This window comes from Lissotriton helveticus, chromosome 12, assembly GCF_964261635.1.
Source record: "Lissotriton helveticus chromosome 12, aLisHel1.1, whole genome shotgun sequence".
Classification (NCBI taxonomy): domain Eukaryota; kingdom Metazoa; phylum Chordata; class Amphibia; order Caudata; family Salamandridae; genus Lissotriton; species Lissotriton helveticus.
Window position 1 is genome coordinate 72,198,335 of NC_136073.1, and position 25,369 is coordinate 72,223,703.

At 49.0% G+C, this 25,369-nt stretch overlaps 1 protein-coding gene across 2 annotated transcripts in view; it reads right to left on the reverse strand.

Annotated features, from left to right (window-relative positions):
• DNAH2 (dynein axonemal heavy chain 2) overlaps window positions 1-25,369 on the reverse strand; it is a 3,497,426-nt gene that overhangs the window by 1,091,544 nt on the left and 2,380,513 nt on the right. For both annotated transcript variants that reach the window (XM_078670326.1, XM_078670327.1), the window contains one exon: window positions 9,543-9,686. In XM_078670326.1, coding sequence (XP_078526452.1) covers window positions 9,543-9,686 — 144 coding nt within the window. The remainder of the gene's footprint in view (window positions 1-9,542; window positions 9,687-25,369) is intronic.

The following is a 25,369-nucleotide window of genomic DNA, read 5'->3' on the forward strand; positions in this document are numbered from 1 at the left end:
ATCCCGTGGCAATAGCCAAGAGCGAGTAACCGCCGCCGCGCTGATCACCTGATTAGACACCATCATGCCTTCGTTGATGATCTCTTGAAAATCCTCCCCTTTGTCCCTAGGGAGATGCTCCATAAACTGCTGTAGGGAATCCCACAGGGATCAGTCGTATCGCCCCAGAAGAGCCATGGCACTAGCGGCTTTCATAGACGTAGAAGCCGTAACGCAGACCTTACGCCCCGCTGAATCCAACTGCTTACTCTCTTTATCACGGAGTACCGTCGATGAAGGAGCAGTAGCGTGTTGTTTCCTGGCGGCCGTAATGATCACCGAATCTGGGACCGGGTCCGACCTGAGAAACGCCGGATCGGAGTCTGGAGGCTGGTATTTCTTCTGCAGCCTGGAGGGGGCGAATCTTGCTGATGCTGGTGTCAGGAAAAGGTCCATCGACGGTTCCTCCAGCCCCGGCACTAAGGGCAACAGTGGTCGTGACAGTTGCCGCTTATGGAGGGTCTCGAAGATCACTGACGTAGAAGGCGTGGGCACAGTCAGTGTAATACCCAGCTTCGCCGCCCCTCGCAATAAAACTTCTTGAAACGACACAATGTCGTCCACTGGTGACACTCTCGTGCGGGGTGAATCTGACAGAGTGGGCGAATACCCCCGAGCACTGGACAAATCCATATGACGGGATCTCGATCAATCACGTCTGTGACGCCGCCGGGACCTTGTAGATGAATGACGGTCACTCCTGGAATGGCGATTTCGCCTGGATTGCGACCTGGACTGTGATCTGGACCTCCGAGGTCGTGGACGATCCACCGGCCTGACCGGCTGCACAGGTAGAGCCGGAGTCTTCGACTGTGGCGTCCCCGTAGGTGGTGACGGGAACGCGGCAGCGAGACTGACCACGGAGGAAGCCGTGGTGGAAGAGGCGGAGGACGATGTGGAGGCGGAGGAGGAGGAGTCTTCGGAAGAGGAGGAGGAGGAGGAGTCCTCGGAAGTGGCGGAAGCGGTGGAGGAGTGGGACTCTTCTGCGGCAACGTAGGAGGCGTAGACAACCTCGGCCGAGAAGGGGAGTAGATTTGCGAGTACTCAGAGTCGGAAGATCAAACCACTCTCTTCTTCTTTGTCGGCCTTCACGACGAAGTCCTAGTAGCAGACCTTCTACTGGACGAGCGCCGGCGCCGCCGCGATCGGGGGCTCGTGGAAGCAGAGAACAGGCTGACCACCGAGTCCGGGGACGCCGTCCTTGTCCTGGATCGCCTCCTGGAGGTTGAATTCTCCTTTCTAGACGTCGACCTCTTCCTCGACGTCGAATGCCTCGACGTCGAAACATCCCTCGACGGCGATCTCCTTTTCCTTGACGTCGAGTGCCTGCTCCTCGACGTCGAACGCCGAGTAGACTTCGACAGCGAGCGGCGGTGTCGCCTTGACGGCGAGCGCCGGTGCCTGGAACCATCACAACGTCCATGACTCCTCGACGTTGATATAGTTCTCAACATCGACCTCGTCCGAGGTCTCGACGTCAGCCCCCTCTACGCCGAACGGCGACGCCACTTTGACCCAGAGCCCTGGGTCGACGGGGAGCATACGGTGGTCAACCCTCTCGACGCCGACGTCGAGGCCATCGACGTCGATGGAGAAATGTACCGTGTCCTGGCCTTCTCTTGACTGAGGAGCCCCCTAGAGGCCTCAGCATGGGCAGAGGACACAGATCCAGCCCTCCCATGCCCAGACCCACTTTGATCCTGAAGTTTCCTCAGCTCCAGGCCTTGGAGCCGGATCTTCTCCCTCTCTCTCCTGGTCCTTTTGGAAAAGGACAGGCAGATGTCACAATCCCCAGGGACATGGGATGAAGGGAGACAGAGGATACACACTCTGTGGCCATTCGATTTGGCCTTCTTCCTGGCACACTCAGGGCATCTGTCGAACAATGCAGGCATTTTCGACAGAAAAGGTGGCAAAAACTGGCAAAACACTCCAGCAAATGGAAGAAGGAATAGGTGGACGTCGAGTGAAACACTCTAAACACTTGAAAAGTGTGAAAAAATTAGAATTAAACCCAAAAAGGGAGAGTTCAATGCCCCAGGGTCCTGCTAGCAGGAGCCAGAAAAAAGAACTGAAAGTAAAAGAAGTTTGCTGTGCATCATGGGATACCTAGGATCTCTGGAGAGTTCCTTAAAGGCACGGTATCCCTTTTCCAGACATATAATGGCAGCCTAAGGGGGCTTGTCTGTCCATCCCTTCCTCTCTATCATTCCAAGGGGAAGTTTCTCTATGGATGGAACTTGACACATTATGGTAAATGTGATGTTGGTAAAATATCCTTGGCATTTCTAGTTGAAGTACTGGACAGGCTGCATTATTGTCTTAAATTTTCTCTTAAGTGTCTATGCAGGACTGCAAAGAAGACGACTTAGATTATTTTTGATTGCTCCGGGGTCCACGCACATGGGCGGGACTATTCACTAGATTACGACTGTAGGAAGGTGGATACCTGACTATGGTTGCCCCCAACTTTTTGCCTAGTGTTTTGCTGGTTTCTGACTTAGTTGGCCTGGGATCCTGCTATTCAGGACCCCAGGCCTCCTGCTCTCTCTGTTAAAATGGACTCCATGTACCCTAGGTACATATCTAATTGGATACTGAGTCACCTTATCAGTCCCTGTACAGTACACCTTAGGTATCCAGGGCATAGGTGTACCCAGGGCCTACCAGGGGCTGAAGCATGTATTATGCCACCCCTGGCTCGCCATCCAAACAGACACAACTGGCTGCACGACAGCTGGGGCAAGGTGGTGTAATCACCCTTTGCTTTAGATATAGTATACCTATATCTAACCCTAAAATGGACACATATATTCCTATCAGTCACTCCTATGGCAGGCCTTATCAATCCTGAAGGCAGAGTGCTTGGAATTATGTGAGATGGTGCTCTGGCATGAGCTGAGCCCGTTTGCAGCTTGCGGAACCAAGTCCAAATAGCTGTTCCATGATAACGCTATACCATATACTCTTAAGTGCATTATAATCCTCGCGGTTAAATGCTAACTTTGGTATAGCATTATCAAAACATGTCGAGTAAGGTGTCATACGAATTGGAATACTAACCCCTCGCCAATTCTGGCGACGGGGTTAGCATTCCACCCTTCTAGAGGGACACGACATGTATGTAACTGTGAACCCCGGTTAAAGTCAGACATAGCCTCAGCTCCACAAAATGGATGCTGCCACCGAGACACAAGTCTGCCCTCCTGCTGCTGGGAGTCCTTCCAGTAACGGAGGCCTGGACAAAGGGTTTCCTGTCAGGGGCGGTGCTAGCACCATCCCAGACAGGATTTTGTGTATCCCAGGTAGGCAGGGCTGAAAGGAAGGTGACTGCAAGTGGCACCCCGGTCCTCACTGTGCATATGCCGGCTCAAACCAGTTCCTGGGGCACACCAGCCCCTGAGCTGGGGAGAGACCGGACAAAGGAGAGGGGTGTAACCACCCCCCTCCTGGTCCCACCCCTAGGGCAGGACCTAGTCGCGTGCCAGCCCCTTTTTTTAGAATAAAGGTAGGAGCAAGCCCCCTTCCCAAATTAGATCATCTTGAATCTTGAAACTACTTTCCACGAAAGGAACTCTTGACTCTTCTGAAGACTCTTCCTTGTGGCTAAGGAGTAGCCACCCTGCACCTGCAGGCACCATCGAAGTTCTTGCGGTTTGCTGTAAGTCCATCCTCCGGATCAAGACTGCCCAGCTCGACGAGACCTGGATTCCCTGCCATCTCTGACCTCTACCTACATCATCCAGCCCAGCTGAGATTCGTGGGTGTGACGAGACCCGTGGGACCGGCCATCTTCAAGACCTGCACGACGCTTCACCAGCACAACCCCCGAGAGACCCTCGAGTAAGTGCATTGGGGTTTGAGAAGCCCTAACCCTGAGCAGCTCCAGCACCGAAGTCCAGCCCCCCAGCATCCACGAGATCTGCGTGGGGCCCTTCTGCTCTTTGCTGCTCACCGCGTTTTCCGTCCACTTGCCTGCTGGCTTGTAGCCCTCCTGACGACGAACCACGACACTTCCATCACTGGTCTGGTTGCTCCAGACTGGTCCTAGCTCCCCTCCAACAGAGGAGCACCCCGGACCCTCCTGGTCCACTCCAGACGCCATCTTGAGTCCACCGCGTGGGCTTGCCTTTGCCAAGGCTTGTTGCTCCAATCCTGGTTTCAGCAGCGCCGACAGCAGACACCTTCGTGGGACAGCTCGCCCCTCCATCCTGGTCGCCGACAACGCCTCCTGGTCCGAGAGACTGCAGAGCCAAGCGTCGCCCACTCACCTAGTCGAGGTGACTTCATCCTGTGCCATCCTGGTGCCCATCTGATCACTGGCTAGTGATCAAGAAGTGAGTCCCCTCTGCTTTCAGGTCATCTTCAACTCCGATCCAGGCTTGGATCCCATCGAACTTCATCACTGGTCGCCTGCCAGCAACTTCTTCTTTCAGGCTCCATAGACTGTAACGAGGATTCCCGACGTCTTTTGAACCCTATGCAGCCGCAGCCCCTGGGCTAGGTAACTCGAGCATTTCGGTGCTCCAACGTAGGTTCACTATCTAAGTGTCCAGATCCTTTTTCGTTTTCAGCCTAACAAGTCGGATTCGTCCGATAACACTAACTTTACGAAATCTAGCATCCATAGACTTTGTCCCGCATCCCGCGTGAGAGTGCACACTCTGCACCCGATCTCCCTAGGCCTCCTGCTCCTAACCTTAGGGTTCAGTAGTGTAGTCCTAGCGATCCTGAAGCCCCTGGATCTTGTTACTTACCTGCTAGTATTTCGCATTCCACTTTTGTAGTATATGGTTTTTCGTGCCCCTCGGGCATTTGTGTAAATTGTGCAACTTAAAGTATTTTCGTAAGAGTTTTGTATTGTGCTTAGCTCCCTGACTCATAAAGAGTTCAGGGTAGAACTGTTATTAATAAATATCCTATATTTTTATAACAACTTGTGTGGTGTCCTTTCACTTGGTGTTCAAGGGGCATATGTGATGGTAAAACAGCTGGCTTAACTCGCCCTCTAGAGTTTAGCCTGAAGACTGCTCGTGTCCATGCTACTAGGATAGCTGGTCTGAAAGGTTGACTTACGACCAATCATCAATAAGGGTTGTTTGGTATGATACAAAGTGATCACTAGAATAGTGAGCACTATATATCAGGCCAACTTCTCACAACGACTATACACAGAGATCCCCTACTACAGAACTTCTGCTCCTTCCTGAAACAACCGATTCATAGCCTGGATGTCTTACATCCTCTGTGGAGGCTGGAAGGCACTATTCACAGTAGTGTCCAGTACTGCCCCTATGAACAGTTTGTGCTGAGAGGGCAGTAGGTGAGATTTGGGTACATTTAAGGAAAAACCCAAGTCAAACAACAGTTACGCAGTTAACTGCAGATGAAGTAGCACAAACTCTGGAGACTTTGCCTTGAGCAGCCAGTTGTACAGATAAAGGAACACCAGGATCTCCGACCTTCTGAGATGAGCTGCAAAACCGCCATCACCTTTGTGAAGAGTCGCGGTGCGGAAGTAAGCTCGAATGGAAGAACAGCAGATTGGTAGTGTTGGGATCTCACATTAAAAAGGAGATACTGCTGATGCGACTTCAGGATGGGAATATGGAAATACACATCCTGCAAATCGATCGACACCATCCAGTCTTCCTGCTGCAGCACCAGAGGAATCTGAGCTAGGGTCAACATCTTAAACTTCTCCTGCTTGAGATAAAAATTCAGGACCCTGAATTCTAGGATACGCCTCAACCGACCGTCCTTTGTGGGGAACAAGAAATACCGGGAGTAGCACCCCTGACCCCTTTCCTGCACCGGAACCACCTCTATCGCACCTTTCTGAAGCAAGGTTAGAACCTCCTTTGGCAGGAGCAACAGATGGTCCTCCGAACATCAGTCCTGGCGAGGTGGGCAGGGAGTGGGGAAACTCCTGCAAAGGAAGGGGGTACCCCTTTTCTACAAGATTCAAAACCAAAGATCTGATGTAACAAATTTCCAATTTTGTAGAAAATGGGACACCCGGACTCCTACGGGACCAACATGCTCCAAGATGGGGGATCTAGAGTTGCTTCCCTATAGAACAAGTGGGGGGAACAGGAGTGGAGGAGGAGGACTCTTGCAGGTAGGCCCCCCGCAGACGGCCTCTTAGCTTGCCTCTGTTAGACTTGTACAGTGGGTTCTTCTGCTGCTGTTGCTGCTGATGCCTGCAAAAGGAAGCCGCCTTTCCATATCCACAAAATCTTCTATATCCATAGCCCCTAGACTGGGACTGCAGGCTGAAGGACCTTGCAGTGACCCTGCTATCCCTGAAGCGTTGTAAAGCAGAATCTGCCTTCGACCCAAAGAGCATGTATCCATCAAAAGGCAGATCAAGCAGAGTGGCCTGCACATTCAGAGAAAATCCAGAAGATCTCAACCAGGTGTGCCTCCTGGTAGCCAACGAGGAGCCCATCACTCTGGCGACAGAGTCTGCCGTATCGAGGCCTGACTGAAACATCTGTTAGGCTGCCGCTTCTGTATCAGCCAACACCTAAAAAAAATGACCTTGTATGTCATCAGTGGTACAAAAGGGTGTGGTGATGGACGGAGCATCTGAACCAATCAAACACTCACACCCAGTCAAAAGATCTGGGTTTGATCCATCACCGTTCTTTAGCCCACTCTGCCACCCCAGTTCAGACATGGCTATATGCAAATCAGTCTGACCCTGTGCCTCATGGGAACAGTCCAGCCCGAACTGCCAAGCCATGCCTTCCCTGGACCGGAAACAAGCTTCCGAGGACCGGTTTCTGGCATTACAGCCGTCTTCAGCCCGGCTTGCTTGAATCCAGTGGCAAAGTGAGCAAGGGACTCACGTCTGAGCATACCCTGCCACACTTATGGCGGCCAAAGCGGTACAAAAGGGTGTGGTGATGGACGGAGCATCTGAACCAATCAAACACTCACACCCAGTCAAAAGATCTGGGTTTGATCCATCACCGTTCTTTAGCCCACTCTGCCACCCCAGTTCAGACATGGCTATATGCAAATCAGTCTGACCCTGTGCCTCATGGGAACAGTCCAGCCAGAACTGCCAAGCCATGCCTTCCCTGGACCGGAAACAAGCTTCCGAGGACCGGTTTCTGGCATTACAGCCGTCTTCAGCCCGGCTTGCTTGAATCCAGTGGCAAAGTGAGCAAGGGTCTCACGTCTGAGCATACCCTGCCACACTTGTGGCGGCCAAAGCGGTACAAAAGGGTGTGGTGATGGACGGAGCATCTGAACCAATCAAACACTCACACCCAGTCAAAAGATCTGGGTTTGATCCATCACCGTTCTTTAGCCCACTCTGCCACCCCAGTTCAGACATGGCTATATGCAAATCAGTCTGACCCTGTGCCTCATGGGAACAGTCCAGCCCGAACTGCCAAGCCATGCCTTCCCTGGACTGGAAACAAGCTTCCGGGGACCAGTTTCTGGCATTACAGCCGTCTTCAGCCCGGCTTGCTTGAATCCAGTGGCAAAGTGAGCAAGGGACTCACGTTTGAGCATACCCTGCCACACTTATGGCGGCCAAAGCGATACAAAAGGGTGTGGTGATGGACGGAGCATCTGAACCAATCAAACACTCACACCCAGTCAAAAGATCTGGGTTTGATCCATCACCGTTCTTTAGCCCACTCTGCCACCCCAGTTCAGACATGGCTATTTGCAAATCAGTCTGACCCTGTGCCTCATGGGAACAGTCCAGCCCGAACTGCCAAGCCATGCCTTCCCTGGACCGGAAACAAGCTTCCGAGGACCGGTTTCTGGCATTACAGCCGTCTTCAGCCCGGCTTGCTTGAATCCAGTGGCAAAGTGAGCAAGGGACTCACGTCTGAGCATACCCTGCCACACTTATGGCGGCCAAAGCGGTACAAAAGGGTGTGGTGATGGACGGAGCATCTGAACCAATCAAACACTCACAGGCCCATAGGAATGAATGGGGAGTTATTCCTTATTTGCGATTAGCAATTAGCTAATCGCAAATAAGGATGCGCATTCAAGGGTGCCAGGGGTGTCCAAAGGACACCCTATAGCACCCCTGAAATGCAAATTTACACAGGTGTTGCACACACACATGTCCAAAGGACATGTGTGTGTGTAACATGCAATTGAGAAAAATGCACTAAAGTGCTTTTTTTTATTTTTTCGCTATTTACCACGAAGTCAGACTTCGTGGTAAATAGCGACCAAAAATTGCGAATTCGCAATTTAAAAATGGTTAATGAATTGCATTTTTAGGAATCTCAAATAGGATTCCTTAAATGCAATTCCTCGCAAATATGCGATTTCGCTAATAGCGATTTTTGCATTTGAGATGATGAATCCCAAATGCAAAAATTGCGCTCGCAAAGGGCCAGATTCGCAGAATCTGGCCCTTTGCGAGACAAATTTTCTTTCATGAATCTGGCTGATAGATCCTAGGTTTTGGGGCACATGCATCATTGAAGGATTTTGCACTTCCTAAATTGCGAAAATTAAGGAATCGCAATTTAGGAATTGCAAAATCCTATGCATCAAGAAATCCTAAAAGTTTTTAGGATTTCTTAATTTTCGGAAATTGTGATTCCTTTATTGCGAATCGCAATTAAGGAATGGCATTACATTGATTCCTATGGGCCTAGAGGCCCATAGGAATCAATGCCTTTTTGCGAATTTTCTTTTACGAATGACATTTTGTTGATGCATTGCAAGGGTGCTGAGGGGGGTCCAAAGGACCCCCCCCCCTGCACCCTTGAAATGCTTGTTTTAGTGCAAGTTTCACACACACATGTCCAAAGGACATGTGTGTGTGTAACATGACACTTTCCAAACTGCATTTTTGTGCTTTTTTTCAGAATTTCGCAAATTAACACGAGGGTCAACCTCGTGTTAATTTGCACTTCCTATTTCAAAATTCGCATTTTTAAAAAAAATTCATACATTGCATTTAAGGAATCGCACAAATGCGATTCCTTAAATGCATTCGCATTTTTAGGAATTGCAAAAAAATACGGATTTTCAGAAATTGTTTCATGCATCCCAAAAACTTATTTAGGAAGTGCAAACGGCCGAATTTACCGATTCGCACCGTTTGCACTTCCTAAATAGGTTGATGCATGTGCCCCTATGTCTCTGCTGTCCTGGGCATGAAGTACTCTCAATGCATGAGAGGAAATGCCTATGCACTGAAATAACTACTGTGACTACTGAAGGTATAACAGATTCTGCCAGGTGTCTAAATACATCAAAGGAGATTAATCTCCTGGAAGAAAACATATGCATCCGAATGTAGGTTTAGGTTTACTGGGCTTCTTACCAGGAAATACCACAGACATTCAGACTTGAACAATGGAAGAGATTCATGCTATTACGAATCACTACACCCAGCTGTTGACCTCCAGGACACCAGAGATTCCGCATACACTGACATTTAACACCAGTGCACTGTAAGCATAAAATCATGTTGGTGCAGAAACATAGACTAAAACTAAGCGGCTTACTGTGTTCAATGGCGTCGCGGAAAAGGACAAGATTCATTGGAACCACCCCAGGTCTGCTGTTGAGATCATTGAGTTGGTTCTCCACATAGATCTTCAGAGCTTTGAAATCGGTCAGGTCTTCGTACACTGGGCGTATGAAGTCACCTTGGAGATGGAAAGAAGAACACAGTAAGGGCACAGGTGAGCACCATTTCAACTTAGGTTAGTATTTATTTTTAGGTTATTCAATGGCACATTCAGCACGTCACCACAACCATATCAGAGACAACATAGACTTTCTAGCTTGTCATACCAGAGCCAAACTACCATGCTGCTACTGAATGGCTATAAATAATACTGGTACACAACACCAACTAGGTCAACTCCACTAAAAAGATTTTTTATAAATGCATCTCCTTTTCCTCTTCTTTCAGAACAAACAGTGCCAAGACTGAAAGGGCTTCATTTATTCATTCGAAAGACGGAGCATTTTTAATCAGGCACATCATCAAATTAAACATAAAGGCCTAAGATTAATCTGGAAATAAGAAAGTACCCTAAAACGATTTATGGTGTCTAGAATTTCTATTTCTTAGAAACTCTGACCACAGCAAGAGAAATTTATATGGAAGTGATTAAACAAATTGCAACCATCATGATCAGTGAATATCTTCTATAGTTCAGTATTCTATCCTTGGTACCTCCAGGCCCATGTCAATCAAATCAGTGCATCTGAGTGAAAGCAGGACTGTGCTAGTCATATCAGTGCACATAGTCAATCAGAACTGAACTAACTGTCTCACTGCACCCAAGTCAGAGCAGGTCCGTGCAAGTCGTTTCAGTACACCAGAGTCAGTCAGGCCCGAGCAAGCTGTTTCACTGCACCTGAGTCAATCAAGACTGTGCCGCCATATCAGTACACCTGAGTCAATCAGCCGGTGCCCATCGCATAAGTATGCCATTGTCAATCAGCACTGTGCTTGCTGTATCAGTACGCCTGAGTCAATCAGTACTATTTAAGACATATCAGTCCACCTGAACTAATCATCATCAATAATCTTTATTTCGATCTGTGTGATCATAAAAGATGTACAAGCAAACAGTAATACAGTATTTAAAACTATAAAAATGAATTAATCAGTTTAAGATCCATAAAGTAATTTCTAAATTAAAAGTGCATTTTTTGAAATAAAATCATTTCCAATTTTTACAGTTAGGTTCTTGCAAAAGAATTAGGAAGAATTTAGTCGAGGCACAGTGGAATCACTTCTAATTCTTGCGCGTACTCTCCACATGGCTGTCAGGAACTTCGCCATTACAAACACTGTGGGAGATGTAAGGTCAGTTTTAAGGACTCTATAGGCTGGGGCATAAGTTCGAAAGCCCAAGTTCCTTAAATAAGGCTTAAGCCAATAGCTCCTGATGTTGCGATAGGCTTTACAAAATAAAACCACGTGAACTTCGTTTTCCAATTTATAGTTGCACGCAGGACAGGTGGATGGGGCCTGTTTATTCTCCCAGTTTTTAGTGATTGACCTCAAAGGAAGAGAGCCATATCTCCATTGTAGGATGATTTTTCTAACATGTACAGGAGACATTTCATCAAGGACGTATTCAAAACTGTAGTTGTCTTTCGTGTTGATAAAAATTTCAGTTAAGGAGCCCTCCCGAATTGTGGTGATGGATCTCTGGAGCATGAAGCCGTAAAAGAGTTTGGAAAGTGCTTTCCTGTGGAGCCTAAGCGATGTTGCTTGTGGATCATTCCATAGCTCTGGGACTCCTAGTGTCATACACATATCTTTTATGTACTTAAGCCATTGAATTTTCGATACAGATGTTATTCTGAGAAGCTCTTGCAGTTCGCTTCTATAATGGCTCAAGTCTTGACTACTCCAGAGGCGCCTCCAATAGGTCAGTGGTTTGAGGCTCACTTCTTCGCTAATTGGGCACAGTGCCAAGTCCATTCGCAGCGGAAGTAGTGGAGTGCTTAGAGGAAGAGCCGTCAAGTGCCTAATAAAATTGTTCTCGGCCACTTGTATGGAGTGAAGCGGTGTGTGGCCCCATAGTTCAGCCCCGTAAATGATGCCACCCCGTGCTTGGGCCTTGTAGATTTGTATTGCAGGTGCCAATGGACGAAAGGGGGATCTTTTAGCGATTCTAGTAATTGCACCCGCCCTCTGGATTAGTTTAGTGGTTGCTTTTGTTTTGTGCGGCAGCCAGGTTAAATTGTGATTAAGTGTTATGCCCAGATACTCGATCACATTAACTCTCTCCAGAGGAGTTGGCCCTAGACGTGGATTTGGGCAGTTTTTATGTTTGCGGCTTAGGATCATAAATTTTGTCTTCGTTGGATTTATTTCTAGACCTCGTTTATTACAAAAGTCCAGGAATCCATCCAGGATCCTTTGCAGCCCCATTGGCGTTTTTGACAGCAGTAGGGTGTCGTCCGCAAACATGATCGCGGGCACCCTACTGCTGTTCAGCAATGGCGCATCGATGTTAGCGATTTTACAGAGGTGCTCTATCACCCCGTTTGTGAACAGACAAAACAGAGTCGGCGCCAGCACGCACCCCTGCCTTACCCCACGTTGGACAGGGAACCTATCTGTAAGCCTACCTCCCCTTCCATACCTTACCCGGGCGTAATTGTCTGTGTGGAGTCTAACTAGAATCTGTAGGATGTCTCCGGGGACACCCATGTCCTCCAGTACCACCCACAACCTGGCCCGAGGGACCAGGTCGAAGGCGGCACGGAGATCCACGAAAACTGCATAGAGTGACCCCCCTTCTACATATGCAGTTTTCCAGAATAGAATGTTTAATCTCAGTATTTGGTCCACTGTTGAGACACCCTTTCTAAAACCTGCTTGAAGGGGACTCAGGATCTCAGTCTCTTCCATCCAACATTGGAGCCTATCCAAAATCAGCCTTCCAAACAGCTTTTGACTGCCATCAATGAGGCTAATCGGGCGATAGTTGGCGGGGAGCAGAGGCGAGCCCTTTTTATATATCGGTACCACCTCTGCTCCCAGCCAAGTAACTGGTAGCCTCATTCCTTCTAGGACTGCATTAAATAAGACCATCAAATATGGGGCCCAAATCATAGGTTCCTGCCTAAAGAGGTCGCCAGGGGTCCCATCTAATCCTGGGGCTTTCCCAGATGGCAAGCCCGATATGGCCATCTCAACATCTTTCAGGGTGAAAGGGAGTGATTAATGTGTGTTGATAATACTAGACTCAGGTGGTTGTAACTCCTCTGCCTCGGGGGCATATAGCCCCTGGAAGTGATCTTGCCAAACATTAGCTGCGATGTTTGGTTCACTTGCAGATGGAAGATCTGCACAACCATGGTTGATAATTCTCCAGAATCTACGAGAGTCCCTACTACCTAGGGACTCAGCCAAACTCTCCCAATGATGTGTATCCCACTCCACTTTTGCATTGATCAAGAGTATCCTATAGGCACGCCTTTTGGTTTGGATCTCCGATATACTGCCTCCCTCTTTTATGGTCGTGATAAGGTCTTGTTTCGCCAGACGGCATGAACGATTATACCAGGAGTTATTAAATTGGCCTTGTATTTTCGGGCGATCCTTGGTAGAAAAAACTAGTTCAAGTTTCTGTGTCAATTGGGTGTGAATTTGGACTAAGGCCTCATTTCTTTCCGTAGTGGAGTGTGAACCCCCTAGTTCAAAAGCCTCCTCAAGAGTGGGAATAATCCCTACGTAAAGAGAGGTGAGCCTTTCTTCACTGGAGGCGAGGGTATCCCATTTAATCCGCCTCCTATTATTCTCCAGGAGGAGTCCTCCTGTCTGCTTCTCATCGCCAATCGATTTCTCGCTAGGGATCCTATATTCTAGCTCCAGGGTGTTATGGTCGCTATCCTGTCTTGGTGATATTCTAAAATCAACCACCCTTTTCCATGTTTTTAACTGTACAAGGAAGTAGTCAGTTCTAGATTCCCTCCCTTGTCTATTAAAAGTACATTGTGAGGGGATATCGGACCGGGTACGACCGTTGCAAGCTCTCAACCCATGTGTGAGATTAAAGGTGTTGATCTGTAAAGCCAGAGTCGTCCACGCTCTCGGAGGAGGTACTTCCGTCCGAGGGACCTGCCAACTCGAATCCTCCTCTAGGGAGGGTCCATCGAGTAGACCAGGTAGAGGCTCAAAATGAGAATTGAAGTCACCCCCTATTAAATAAGACAGGTTCTCGGGGATAGTTTCCAAAATACAAGAAAGGTGCTCTATAGTTTTAGAAGTGGACCCATTTTTGACTGGCCTTGAGTAGATATTTATGACCAGCAGCTTCAGATTGCCTGGCCATTCAAGAACAACAGCCAATATATCTGCGGAGTCTACTGGATATCTTGGCGCTCGGCATCCTATGTCCGAGGCCACCCAAGTCTCCAAGCCCCCAGATGGTCTACCTTTCCCACCCCAGACCGCAGGGGTTGAAAATATATGGAAGCCCCGATAGTGGGTCTCCTCCCTTGACCAAGTCTCTTGGAAGAGACAGAGACTATTTGATTGTGTTAAGTCCGCCCATGCATCTGTATCTATTTTATTTAACAGGCCTGCAACATTCCACGAGAGAATATTTAAAATTTGTGGGGATTTTTGGGTGTCTGATTGCTTTGGCATAAGGATTGTATTTCCGGGGAAGTGAGGTCTTACTATTTCCCCCTCATCTGCCAACAGTGCGTCTTTGATGGTATCCGATTTATATGGGGCATCACATGGTGCCATAGTCTTAAATGTACCCATCTCCTGGTTACAGACTATGGGGGAGCAAGTCTGAGGATTATTTCCTTTTACATATTTTCGGGGAGTGGAGGCCAGCTGTCAATCGACCAGTTCAAGACAATCATAGTGATTGTACAGAGGTAGGGGTAGTGGCTGGTAGACTCTTTGGGACCATGGGTCAGCTCTAGCAAATCCACCCCCTCCCAATCTTCTTCTCTGGACAGTTTCCCATCCGTGCGAGTCGCTATATATGCTTGGGCGGAATGGGGGTATCTGTAATTGGATGAAGGGTGTCCTCCTCCTTTCTTGATTGCCCTGCCAATTTCCCCTAAAGTTCTGATGGTATCCTCTACTAGGAGGCTTAGCCGTATGTTCATTAGGGGGATAGAAGAACGATAGGGGAACAGGCTGGATATTGCTACCTTCGTCTTCTAGTGATGGATTGCAGACAAAGGCAACTGTTCCTGGGTCACCAAAGCTCACCAATAGGCAATCACCGCTGATTGTTTTAGGGCTCTTGCCTACCCAGGAGACCCTTCTGACCATGCGAATATCGCTCGTCATACCTCCAGGGAGTGGTCTATGTGTCGAAAGCCAGTTAATGACCTTATTTTTTAAAGATTCTTCCGTTTTATAAGAGTCTTCTTTTAATTCTGGTACCCCAACTAAAATGACAGTATACGGGGCAACATCGGGTGGTAGGTTAACAGTAACCGTTCTGGGTGCCTTTACCTTTTTGTGGTCATCCCTAACCTGGTTGACATTTGAGGAAGGTGTTAGGGAATTCGTCGTTTGTGGAATAGGCCGCACTATGGGCTTATCTACATTTAGTTGCTGTTTTGTTGATTGTAGCTGTTTGGGTAGACCGGGGGTCGGTTTTATAGCTGGTTTGGGGTTGGATAATATATGTTGGTTAGTACATATATTTGAGATGTTTTCGCCTGTTTGGGATGTAGTCACTGTTTCATTAGGTGTTACAGATTTTTGGGTAACCGGGCTACTATTGTGTTGTGTAACAATGGAGGATGGGATGGGCCCTAGGGCCCCAGGTTTCCAGGTGTCCATAATCAGTTTTCTCTATTTTTATTATTCTTGCCTCCATTTTTATTAGGCGTGCTTCTAAGGGGCCTATAATTGATTTTAGGAGGTGAGCTATGTCAGCTAAGGATATATCCTCATCAGCTGACTCCTGATTTTGATCTACGGTTGGTGGTATGTAGTCAGTTGGAATATTAGACTGCAACTGCTGCGAATGGTCGATTACTATCACAGGTGAAACTTTCTCCTGGATATTATGGGTAGGGGCGGGTAAAATAGGAGTATTCCCTGTTTGTTCTTTAGTATTTTTAGATTTTTTACCCCTTGTTGGATTTTTCCCCTGTGCCCTTTTTTGGATGGCTCCTTCCCTTGTTCCTCGATTGATGCTAGGTAACCCTGTCAGAGTTGGGATAGTGCTTGCTACACTCCCTTCCTCCCTGTTTAGTACGTCAGCAGCCTCCCCCAGATTTGTGTCCTTAGGCAATTGGACAATTTGCTTTGAGGGCAGTGGGAGAAGACTCATATCTTCTAAGTCACCTAGTGTGTCCTCAGTAAGGTCTAGGCCATCAAATTGCTGTGCCCCACCCTGGGGTCCTTCTTGTTGTATGTTTCCGAGGCGCCTGTCTTCAGGGGTTTTTGCCATAGCTATAGCACCCATCGATGACCGCTTAACCCACTCTATCTCCTGTGAGATACGTCTTTCCAGTAAGTGGATATCATCTATTAAAAGGGAGCCTGCTTTCAAGAAATAATTATCAATTGTACCCTGGGTTTGGGCAGTTGGTGTATGGGCGGAAGCTGCCTGGTTAACTTTGCTCCTGGTCTCCATTTGGCTCATGTTTGGAGTTGGGGTTAGGTAGGGGGTAGAATGAAAATTGCAGCTTTAAGTAGGTAAGTCAATGTATAGTCCGTACCTGATGTAAATAGGGTAGGCCAGTCCAGTCCTTTCCGTCCTCGAACGGCCTCAAACGGCCCGCTCTTAGCCCGGTCTTCGCCCCGAGCTGCGTCCCGCGCTGCGGGAGAAGTAACCCCAGTTATAGAAAGGTCAGAGGGCGGTGGGCGGACCGGCAGGGAGAGCGGACCGGAAGTTGTCAACGGTCTGTCAGGGACTCCTGGGAATTGGAGTCCCTGTCACGCTCGCAGCCCTGCTGCCCTCCGCCGACGTTGTAAAGGTTTCTCCCAGGTCTCCAAGAAAGCTCCTCCTCACGGTAGGCTGACGAAGCGGCACCCGCGGAGCGGGTGCGGCGAGGTGTAGGAGAAGTCCGTGCAGTCCACACAGTGTCCAGGCAAGGTGAGCGCGACCCAGCTAGCGCTTTAGCAGAGCAGAAATTGGTGTCCCAATGAGGGCTAGGCAGCAAGGGGTTTTAAAATGCACTCCGGTGGGCGGGGGCGGGCCGGCAGGGAGAGCGGACCGGAAGTTGTCAACGGTCTGTCAGGGACTCCTGGGAATTGGAGTCCCTGTCACGCTCGCAGCCCTGCTGCCCTCCGCCGACGTTGTAAAGGTTTCTCCCAGGTCTCCAAGAAAGCTCCTCCTCACGGTAGGCTGAGGAAGCGGCACCCGCGGAGCGGGTGCGGCGAGGTGTAGAAGAAGTCCGTGCAGTCCACACAGTGTCCAGGCAAGGTGAGCGCGACCCAGCTAGCGCTTTAGCAGAGTAGAAATTGGTGTCCCAATGAGGGCTAGGCAGCAAGGGGTTTTAAAATGCACTCCGGTGGGCGGCGGCGGGCCGGCAGGGAGAGCGGACCGGAAGTTGTCAACGGTCTGTCAGGGACTCCTGGGAATTGGAGTCCCTGTCACGCTCGCAGCCCTGCTGCCCTCCGCCGACGTTGTAAAGGTTTCTCCCAGGTCTCCAAGAAAGCTCCTCCTCACGGTAGGCTGACGAAGCGGCACCCGCGGAGCGGGTGCGGCGAGGTGTAGGAGAAGTCCGTGCAGTCCACACAGTGTCCAGGCAAGGTGAGCGCGACCCAGCTAGCGCTTTAGCAGAGTAGAAATTGGTGTCCCAATGAGGGCTAGGCAGCAAGGGGTTTTAAAATGCACTCCGGTGGGCGGGGGCGGGCCGGCAGGGAGAGCGGACCGGAAGTTGTCAACGGTCTGTCAGGGACTCCTGGGAATTGGAGTCCCTGTCACGCTCGCAGCCCTGCTGCCCTCCGCCGACGTTGTAAAGGTTTCTCCCAGGTCTCCAAGAAAGCTCCTCCTCACGGTAGGCTGACGAAGCGGCACCCGCGGAGCGGGTGCGGCGAGGTGTAGGAGAAGTCCGTGCAGTCCACACAGTGTCCAGGCAAGGTGAGCGCGACCCAGCTAGCGCTTTAGCAGAGTAGAAATTGGTGTCCTAACTAATCAGTACTGTGCCCTAAGAATAATTACACACGAGGCAATCAGGACTGTGCCAGTTGCATCAGTAAATCTGAGTCAGTCAGCACTGAGCTGGCTGTATCACTGCATCTGTGTCAGTCAGGACTGTGTCCATCATAATAACACACTGTAGTCAATCTGAACGGAGCAGGCTGTATTACTGCTTCTGTGCCGCCGTACCCATACTCCAGGGTCCTTTCAGAACTGAACCAGCTGTTTCACTGCAGCGGACTCAATCACGGCTGTGCTATTGTATCAGTACGCCGGAGTCAATCAACACTGTGCTGGCTGTATCAGTACCCCTGAGTCAATCAGCACTGTGCTCACTGTATCACTATGCCTGAGTCATTCTGTACTGTGCACTCAGTATAAGTACACATGAGCCAATTAGGACTGTGTCCATTACATCAGTACAACGGAGTCAATCAGCACTGAACTGGATGTAGCACTTCATTTGTGTTAATCAGAACTGTGCCAGCCATATCAGAACACCGGAGTCAAAAAGAACTGTGCCTACTCTATCATCATGCCTTGGTCAATCAGAAGTGTGCCCATCATACCAGTATGCCTGAGTCAATCATCACTGTGGCAACTGAATAAGCACACCTTAATCAATAAAGACTGTGCCAACCACATAAGAACAACTGAGGGAGCTGTTTCAATGCACCTGAATCAATCAGCAATGTGCCAGCAATATCAGTATACCAAAGGCAATCAGGACTTTGCAACTTGTGTAAGTACACCTTGTGAGAAGGTGGCATGGTATATTCTTTCCACTAATTAAAGTGGGCACCATGTACCAGTCCACACGACCCTTAGGCTGTATGAGGTCAAAGACATACTTTAGAAAGCTATCCTAGTGGTAGGTGTGGAGAGCAGCCTTCAGGCTTAATCTTGAAGGGATATAAAGCAGTTTGTTTTACCAGAATATCACCTCCTAAATGACTAAATGAAAGGAGAACCACACAGTAGTTGTATAAAAATATGTATTTATTAATTTAACACTCTCTACTAGTATCTATACGAAATTAAGGCACAAAGCACACAATACTGAATCAATAGAACATTCGTAAGTAGCAATTTACACAGCAGGCTCCAGGGGGAGACCGAACCATATACTACAAAATTGGTATAACAATGACGACTTGAATAAACACAGTCCCTAGAGCAAGTAGAATTGCTGGGACCCCAAGGAACCACCCAGAGGAGTGACACAGGGAGCCCACGGAGGACGGGTGCAGTGAGGAAACACATGCTCTATACAAATCTATGGGAAAGTCGCAGTTGTAAAGTTACAGTTTAAGGACACTTCTATGAGGTCTTCGAGCAAACACTTTGGAACATAGGAGGTTCTAAGGCCAACCCACCAGTGAGTACTGAAGTACCCGTGTTACCCATCCCAGAGGAGCCGGGTGGATAGGGGTAAAGTGGTGTCGGAAACCTTTGTCGTTTTCAATAGAGAGTTGCAATGAAGTACTGCTGCTAGGAAGGTGAAAAGTGTCCGGTGGAATCCAAGCCTGGATTTGAGGTGAGAAGAACCTGAAAGCAGAGGGGACAGAGTCTTGGTCACTTCAGGTGACTAGGGGCTCGGTAGTCGAATGCCCACCGATGTCAGATGCTTCAGGTGCGAAGAAGGGTTGCTTGATTCTACAGCCAAGGGGACCAGGAGACGTCGAGGATGACCAGGATCTGGAGATGAGCTGACCGGCGAAGGATGTCGAGTGCTAAGGGGTCGATGATGCGCTAGAGCACTAACAAGCCTTGGCAAATGCAACCCATGCGGTTAGAGTAAACAGGTTACGGTGAGGACCGGCAAGGGCAAGTGGACTCCCCATGCAATGGAGAGTCAGGGCACATCTGGAGCAACCAGGTAAGCCCAAGTACCAACACGATGACCCTCGCCAGGACCCAACAGGCCAACAGACCAGGGATCGAGAGGAGAGCTCAAGCTCATTTGCAAAGTACCAACTGTAGGAGAGTGGGGTCTGCAGTCCTATGGTCACCCCAGATTTTTGCTTTTTGCTTCACTGGTTTACGACTTTCCCTGGCTGTGGGCCTGCTAATCAGACCCACAGCCTAGCTGTTCTCTCTCTAAATTGACAACCATGTACCTTAGGTGCATTTACCAATTGGTACTGGGCCACCTTATCAGTCCCTGTACAGTATACCTTAGGTATCCAGGGCATAGGTGTACCCAGGGCCTACCAGGGGCTGAAGCATGTATTATGCCACCCCTGGCTGGCCATCTAAATCTGACACAACTGGCTGCACGACAGCTGGGGCAAGGTGGTGTAAACACCCTTTGCTATAGATATAGTATACCTATATCTAACCCTAAAATGGACACATATATTCCTATCAGTCACTCCTATGGCAGGCCTTAACAATCCTGAAGGCAGAGTGCTTGGAATTATGTGAGATGGTGCTCTGGCATGAGCTGAGCCCGTTTGCAGCTTGCGTAACCAAGTCCTAATAGCTGTATCATGATAACGCTATACCATATACTCTTAAGTGCATTATAATCCTCGCGGTTAAATGCTAACTCTGGTATAACATTATCAAAACATGTCGAGTAAGGTGTCATACGATTTGGAATACTACCCCCTCGCCAATTCTGGCGACGGGGGTAGCATTCCACCCTTCTAGAGGGATACGACATGTATGTAACTGTGAACCCCGGTTAAAGTTAACTCGAGCCTCAGCATCACAAAATGGATGCTGCCACCACAGACACAAGTCTGACCTCCTGCTGCTGGGAGTCCTTCCAGCGAGGATGGCTTGGACAAAGGGTTTCCTGCCTTGGGAGGTGCTAGCACCACCCCAGACAGGATTTTGTGTATTGAGGTAGGGAGGCCTGAAAGGAATGAGACATGCCTGGGGCACACAAGGTGTCCTGTGCATACACTGGTTCAAACCAGTCGCTGGGGCATCCCTGCCCCAGCTCTGGCGCGAAACCGGACAAAGGATAGGGGGTGTAACCACCCCCCTTCCTGGTCCCACCCAGGGGAGGGACCTAGTCAGTAGTGCAGCCCCCTTTAGGAGAATAAAGGTAGGAGCTGGTCCCATTCTAAATTAGATTATCCTGAACTATTCAAGAAGAAGAAACTCTGGCCTTCGACATTCTGCTCCACAGAAGACTGAAGAATCTCCCTTGTGGACAAGGAGTGTCCACCCTGCACAAGCAGGCACCACCAAGCGTCCAGCGGCTTCCCTTTGTCGTCTTCCCTCGAGGATCCAGACTTCAGAGCCCGACGAGACCCGAATTCCCAGACCTCTCCGACCTCAACTCACATCTGCAGCAAAGCTGAGACCCGTGGGTGCGATGAGACACGTGGGACCGGCCATCTTGGAAGAAACTGCACTTCGCTTCCAGCACGACTCCCGAGGTAAACTCGACCAAGTGCTTTGGGGACTGAGAAGCCCCAACCCCGAGCAGCCCCTGCACCGAAGTTCAGCCCTCCAGCATCCACGAGATCTGCGTGGGGCCCTTCTGCTTGGTTCCTGCTCGACGCGTTGTCTGGTCACTTGCCGGCTGGCTAGTGGCCTCATAGACGACGAACCTTTGGATTTTCACTGCTGATCTGGTTGCTCCAGATTGCCCCTTGCTCCCTTCTAAAAGAGGGGCACCCCGGACTCTCCTAGTCCGCACCAGACGCTTTCTTCACTCACCGCGTGGGTTGCCTTCAATCCCGGATCCAACACCGCCGACAGCGAGAGCCTGCGTGGGACAGCTCGTGCCTCCATCCTGGTCATCGAAGACACCTCCTGGTCCACGTGGCTGCAGAGTCAAGCTTCCACTCTTCACCTGATCGCGACGACGACATCTGGTTCCTTCCTGGTTCCACTCCAGTCACTGGCTAGTGACTGTGAAGATTGCCCCCTCTGCTTTCAGGTCTCCTTCTTCAACAATCCACCCTTGGATTGCACCGGACATCTTCCTCCTGGTCGCCTGCAGCATCTTTCTTTCAGGCTCCATAGACTTCAACGCGAGAACCCGACGCACTTTGACACCTGTGCACCCACCGTCCGTGGATGAGGTAACAAGAGCATTTCGGTACTCAAGGGTAGTTTAACTGTCCTAGTGTCCAGTTCCACAGTCGTTTTAGTCCTATCCAGTCAGGATTGTCCGTACTCACCTTTAACTTGAACTGTACTGTCCATAGACGTTGTTACGCATCTCGCGTGTGAGTTCACACTCTGCACACGCGTTCCGTGGGCCTCCTATTACTTACCTGAAGTTAGTGTAGCGTGGTCCCATCGATCCTACAGCCTCTGGACAGCTCCATTTCCTTTATCGACTTTCACATTCCACTTACTTAGTATATGGTTTGTCGTGCCCCTAGGGCACCATTGTAATTTTGTGCAACTTGTATTTTTCGTAAGAGATTGTCATGTGCTTAGCCCTCTGACCTCATAAAGAGTTCAGAGGTGTTGTTATTAATAAATAGACTGTTTATTTACATAACAACCTGTGTGGTGTCCTTTCATCTGGTATTCAAGGGGTTATATTGTGGTAAAACAACTGGCTTCACATGCCAAAAGAGTTTAGCCTAAGACTGCTTTGTCCATGCTACCATTAGGATAGCTGGTCTATAAGGTTGACTTACAAACAATCACCATAAGGGTTGTTTGGACTGATACAAGGTGATCACTAGAACTAGTGAGCATCATATATCAGGCCAACTTCTCACACCAACCCACAGCACACATAGTGAGTGGAGGCAGGATATCTTCGGTGCAATTACTGGTCTCAGAATGGTTGAAAGATCAGATCTACCTCAGGGACCTTCGGGAACCCACCTCCTGTGTTGCTGAAATCTTCGGAGTCCTCAGGAGCTCGGGAGAAACAAACAGGTCAGATGCGTTTAGGTGCCTGCTTCTGTAGGGGAGTATCTCCCTTACTCCAAGGGAGATTCTTCAGTTGTCCAGCGTCGTGCAGGCAGGAAGTTCTTGGTTTCTTCTCAGCAGAATCTTGTTCAGGTAAAATCTAAAGTCCTGTAGTCAGATAACTTACAAGTGAATCCGAAACACGGACCGCCTTCTTGACTTTCAGCCATTGAATCAGAAGCTAAAACATTTTACTCAAATACACATCCGAGAGAGACCATATGACAAAAACATGCACAATATCCTGGAGTAAGTGCAGGCTACAACATTTCGCTCTGAAGCCCGTAGCCGCCTCCAATGAAGGCCAGGGAGCTGAACACCAAAGGCTGTGGAGTCTTGATTCCACATCATCCTCTTTCTTCCATCAGCAGACACTCCCTGCCTCTTTACCTCACTCTTGCGGGTTCTTTCGTCCCTGCATTCTCCCTTTGTTACTGTCTTTTCGTTTCCACCCAGTTGCGTTGTTTTCACTCTCATGTTCTGGATCACAACCTGTTGAGGAAAAAGTAGCGACGGTCCCAAAAATCGGTGCCGGTGGGCCCATGTAACCAACGGCTGAAATGACGCACTGATTTCAAAAACATACCCAGGTTACTGCAAAAAAAAACTCTGAAAACGAGGCAAACACCGGATGAAGTATCTTTGAGCGACCGAGTGCAGTTCGTCCTAGTCACAACGTGTTCTCTGGTAGACACATCATAATATGGCTCCCGTTCATAACACGTCCATATCTGACCCCCACATTTAACCAGCTCTCTTATCTGGCGTCCAGGCCCTCTACCACAGTCACCACAGCAGCGACTCCCTCCCCACAAACACACAAGCTCACTGCCCACACGTCACGAATTCAAAGAATGACAGACCAAGTAATAGCAACGGTGCTCGTGCCATCTGCTGTAAATACCAGCCAGGTCTTGAATCCACGCTGCCCTAATGCACATCGCAAGCAATCGGTCATCTGAAACTACTTCCCCATTCAGCCCCCCCCCCCCCACCCCCGGCTCTGCCCTCTAACCCTCCCAACCGCCATTCTCTTGAACACGCATTTTATTCTGCACCTTCCCTCACCCCCACACCCTGCTGAGCCCTCGATCTAGACTATTGCCCAATCCCCAAACTCTTGGGCCTAGACATTATTTGTCAACATTCATCCACCTGCCCTCGAACTACCGACCAACTCTCACACTGTTGGATACTGACATCGCCTTTTTAACCTTCAACCACCTGACCGCCCCCCCCCCCCCAACCCACGCCCCGCATCTTGAAAACGGACTGTTTACTCCCCTTTAAAATGCTCTCCGTTAAAATCCCCCTAACATTTTGGTTGGGTTAGCGCTATAGTAATAAAGGAAATATGAGAGCGCGTCACAATTGAACGGCAGGGCTTTAAGTGGGCCGGGTCTGTCCGGGTCTGAGCACCGGCAGTTATTTTTAGAGAGCCTCGAAACGGGTCTCTATCGGGCTCTATTTTCGGGCCAGAATACGTTTTTTAAAATATATTTTAGGACTGTAAATAGAATAGTTACGGAATGTTTAGGGATAAATCAATTTTATACTACTGATAATCGAATAGCGCCTAGACACGTGCAGGGAATGTTAGTGCAGCAGTCAGTGCTCTCGAGGGGCAATCAGGAGAATGTGTCTCCTATGCACAGTGTCTCCGACTCCAACAGCACAGCAAACCCTGTCCCATCCTTCACGCTTTGGCTCTACAAAGGCCTGGCTGGTATTTCGCACATCATTTAGCAGCGCCGCCCACCCCCCATGTAATCAATTACGGCTGTGCCACACCTCGAGAATGGGGCCTTGCCCTTTATCCCTGTTAATGACACAAGCACCGCCGCACGCTGCCCGCAGAGCGCGGCTCCGGGGGGGGGGCAATCAGAAAGCTATTTAATACTCTTTAACGGACTAAGTGATGATGGAATGATTGATATTTTAAGGCACTTTACTTGGAGAAGCTGGAAGGGTGAAATGTCCCATAAGTTCTGTGACTCGTAGCGGAAATGGCCTACCCTTGAAGATCTTGATCCCTGCTTATTCTTTCTGTGAGAAAAGTACCCCTTTTAAAGATGCATGAGTTTGTGTGTGTGAAACAGGGAGACCTTCTCCTTCACAGGCTTTGACTGCTGTACAGGTGCTGTATGGCTGAAGGAAGCGTGCATGACCTCAGCTCATGTTGTATCTACGCTCTGAAAGGAATAAATGCTTCTACTGCCAGTGCACACTTTGGGCACATTTATCAACACTCAACAATATGACAAAGTGACGCAAAGTGTTGTTAAAGTATTTACTTTCCAGCACAAACATTCTTTGCACTGTAAAGCAGCATTAAAAGTAAAAGCAGACAGACATACAGGGAGGCGACGCGACAACTACACAAGACAGATGCGGGTGAACCTTCTATTCATTTCAGGGCTTCTGTTGACATCACTCTTTGAAGATCGACTACACAAAAGTTTCCTTGGTCTTTAGGCAGTGACTGGTGGGGTGAACGGTGTGGGATTAAGATAGTACCCTACACTCACTGTACAGTTATTTTTGCACATCTACATTACACGTATTTTTTATTTGCCGCATGGGAAGATACAATGATTTGCTAAGGAGCATACAGTTTTTAAGTGAATTGTAGAAGCACTGCACAGTAAATTAATGTATTTATTGTATAGTTAACACCATTACAAGTGTATCAGTGGGCGGATCTCACAGTTTATCACTGGCCCATAAATCAGCCACAGTGACCGCGTGTTCCAGTCGGAAGTCTCCCCCACAGCAGTACGAGAGGAAATAAAGCAAATTGTCGACTTTATCAAAATGTTTAATGTTCA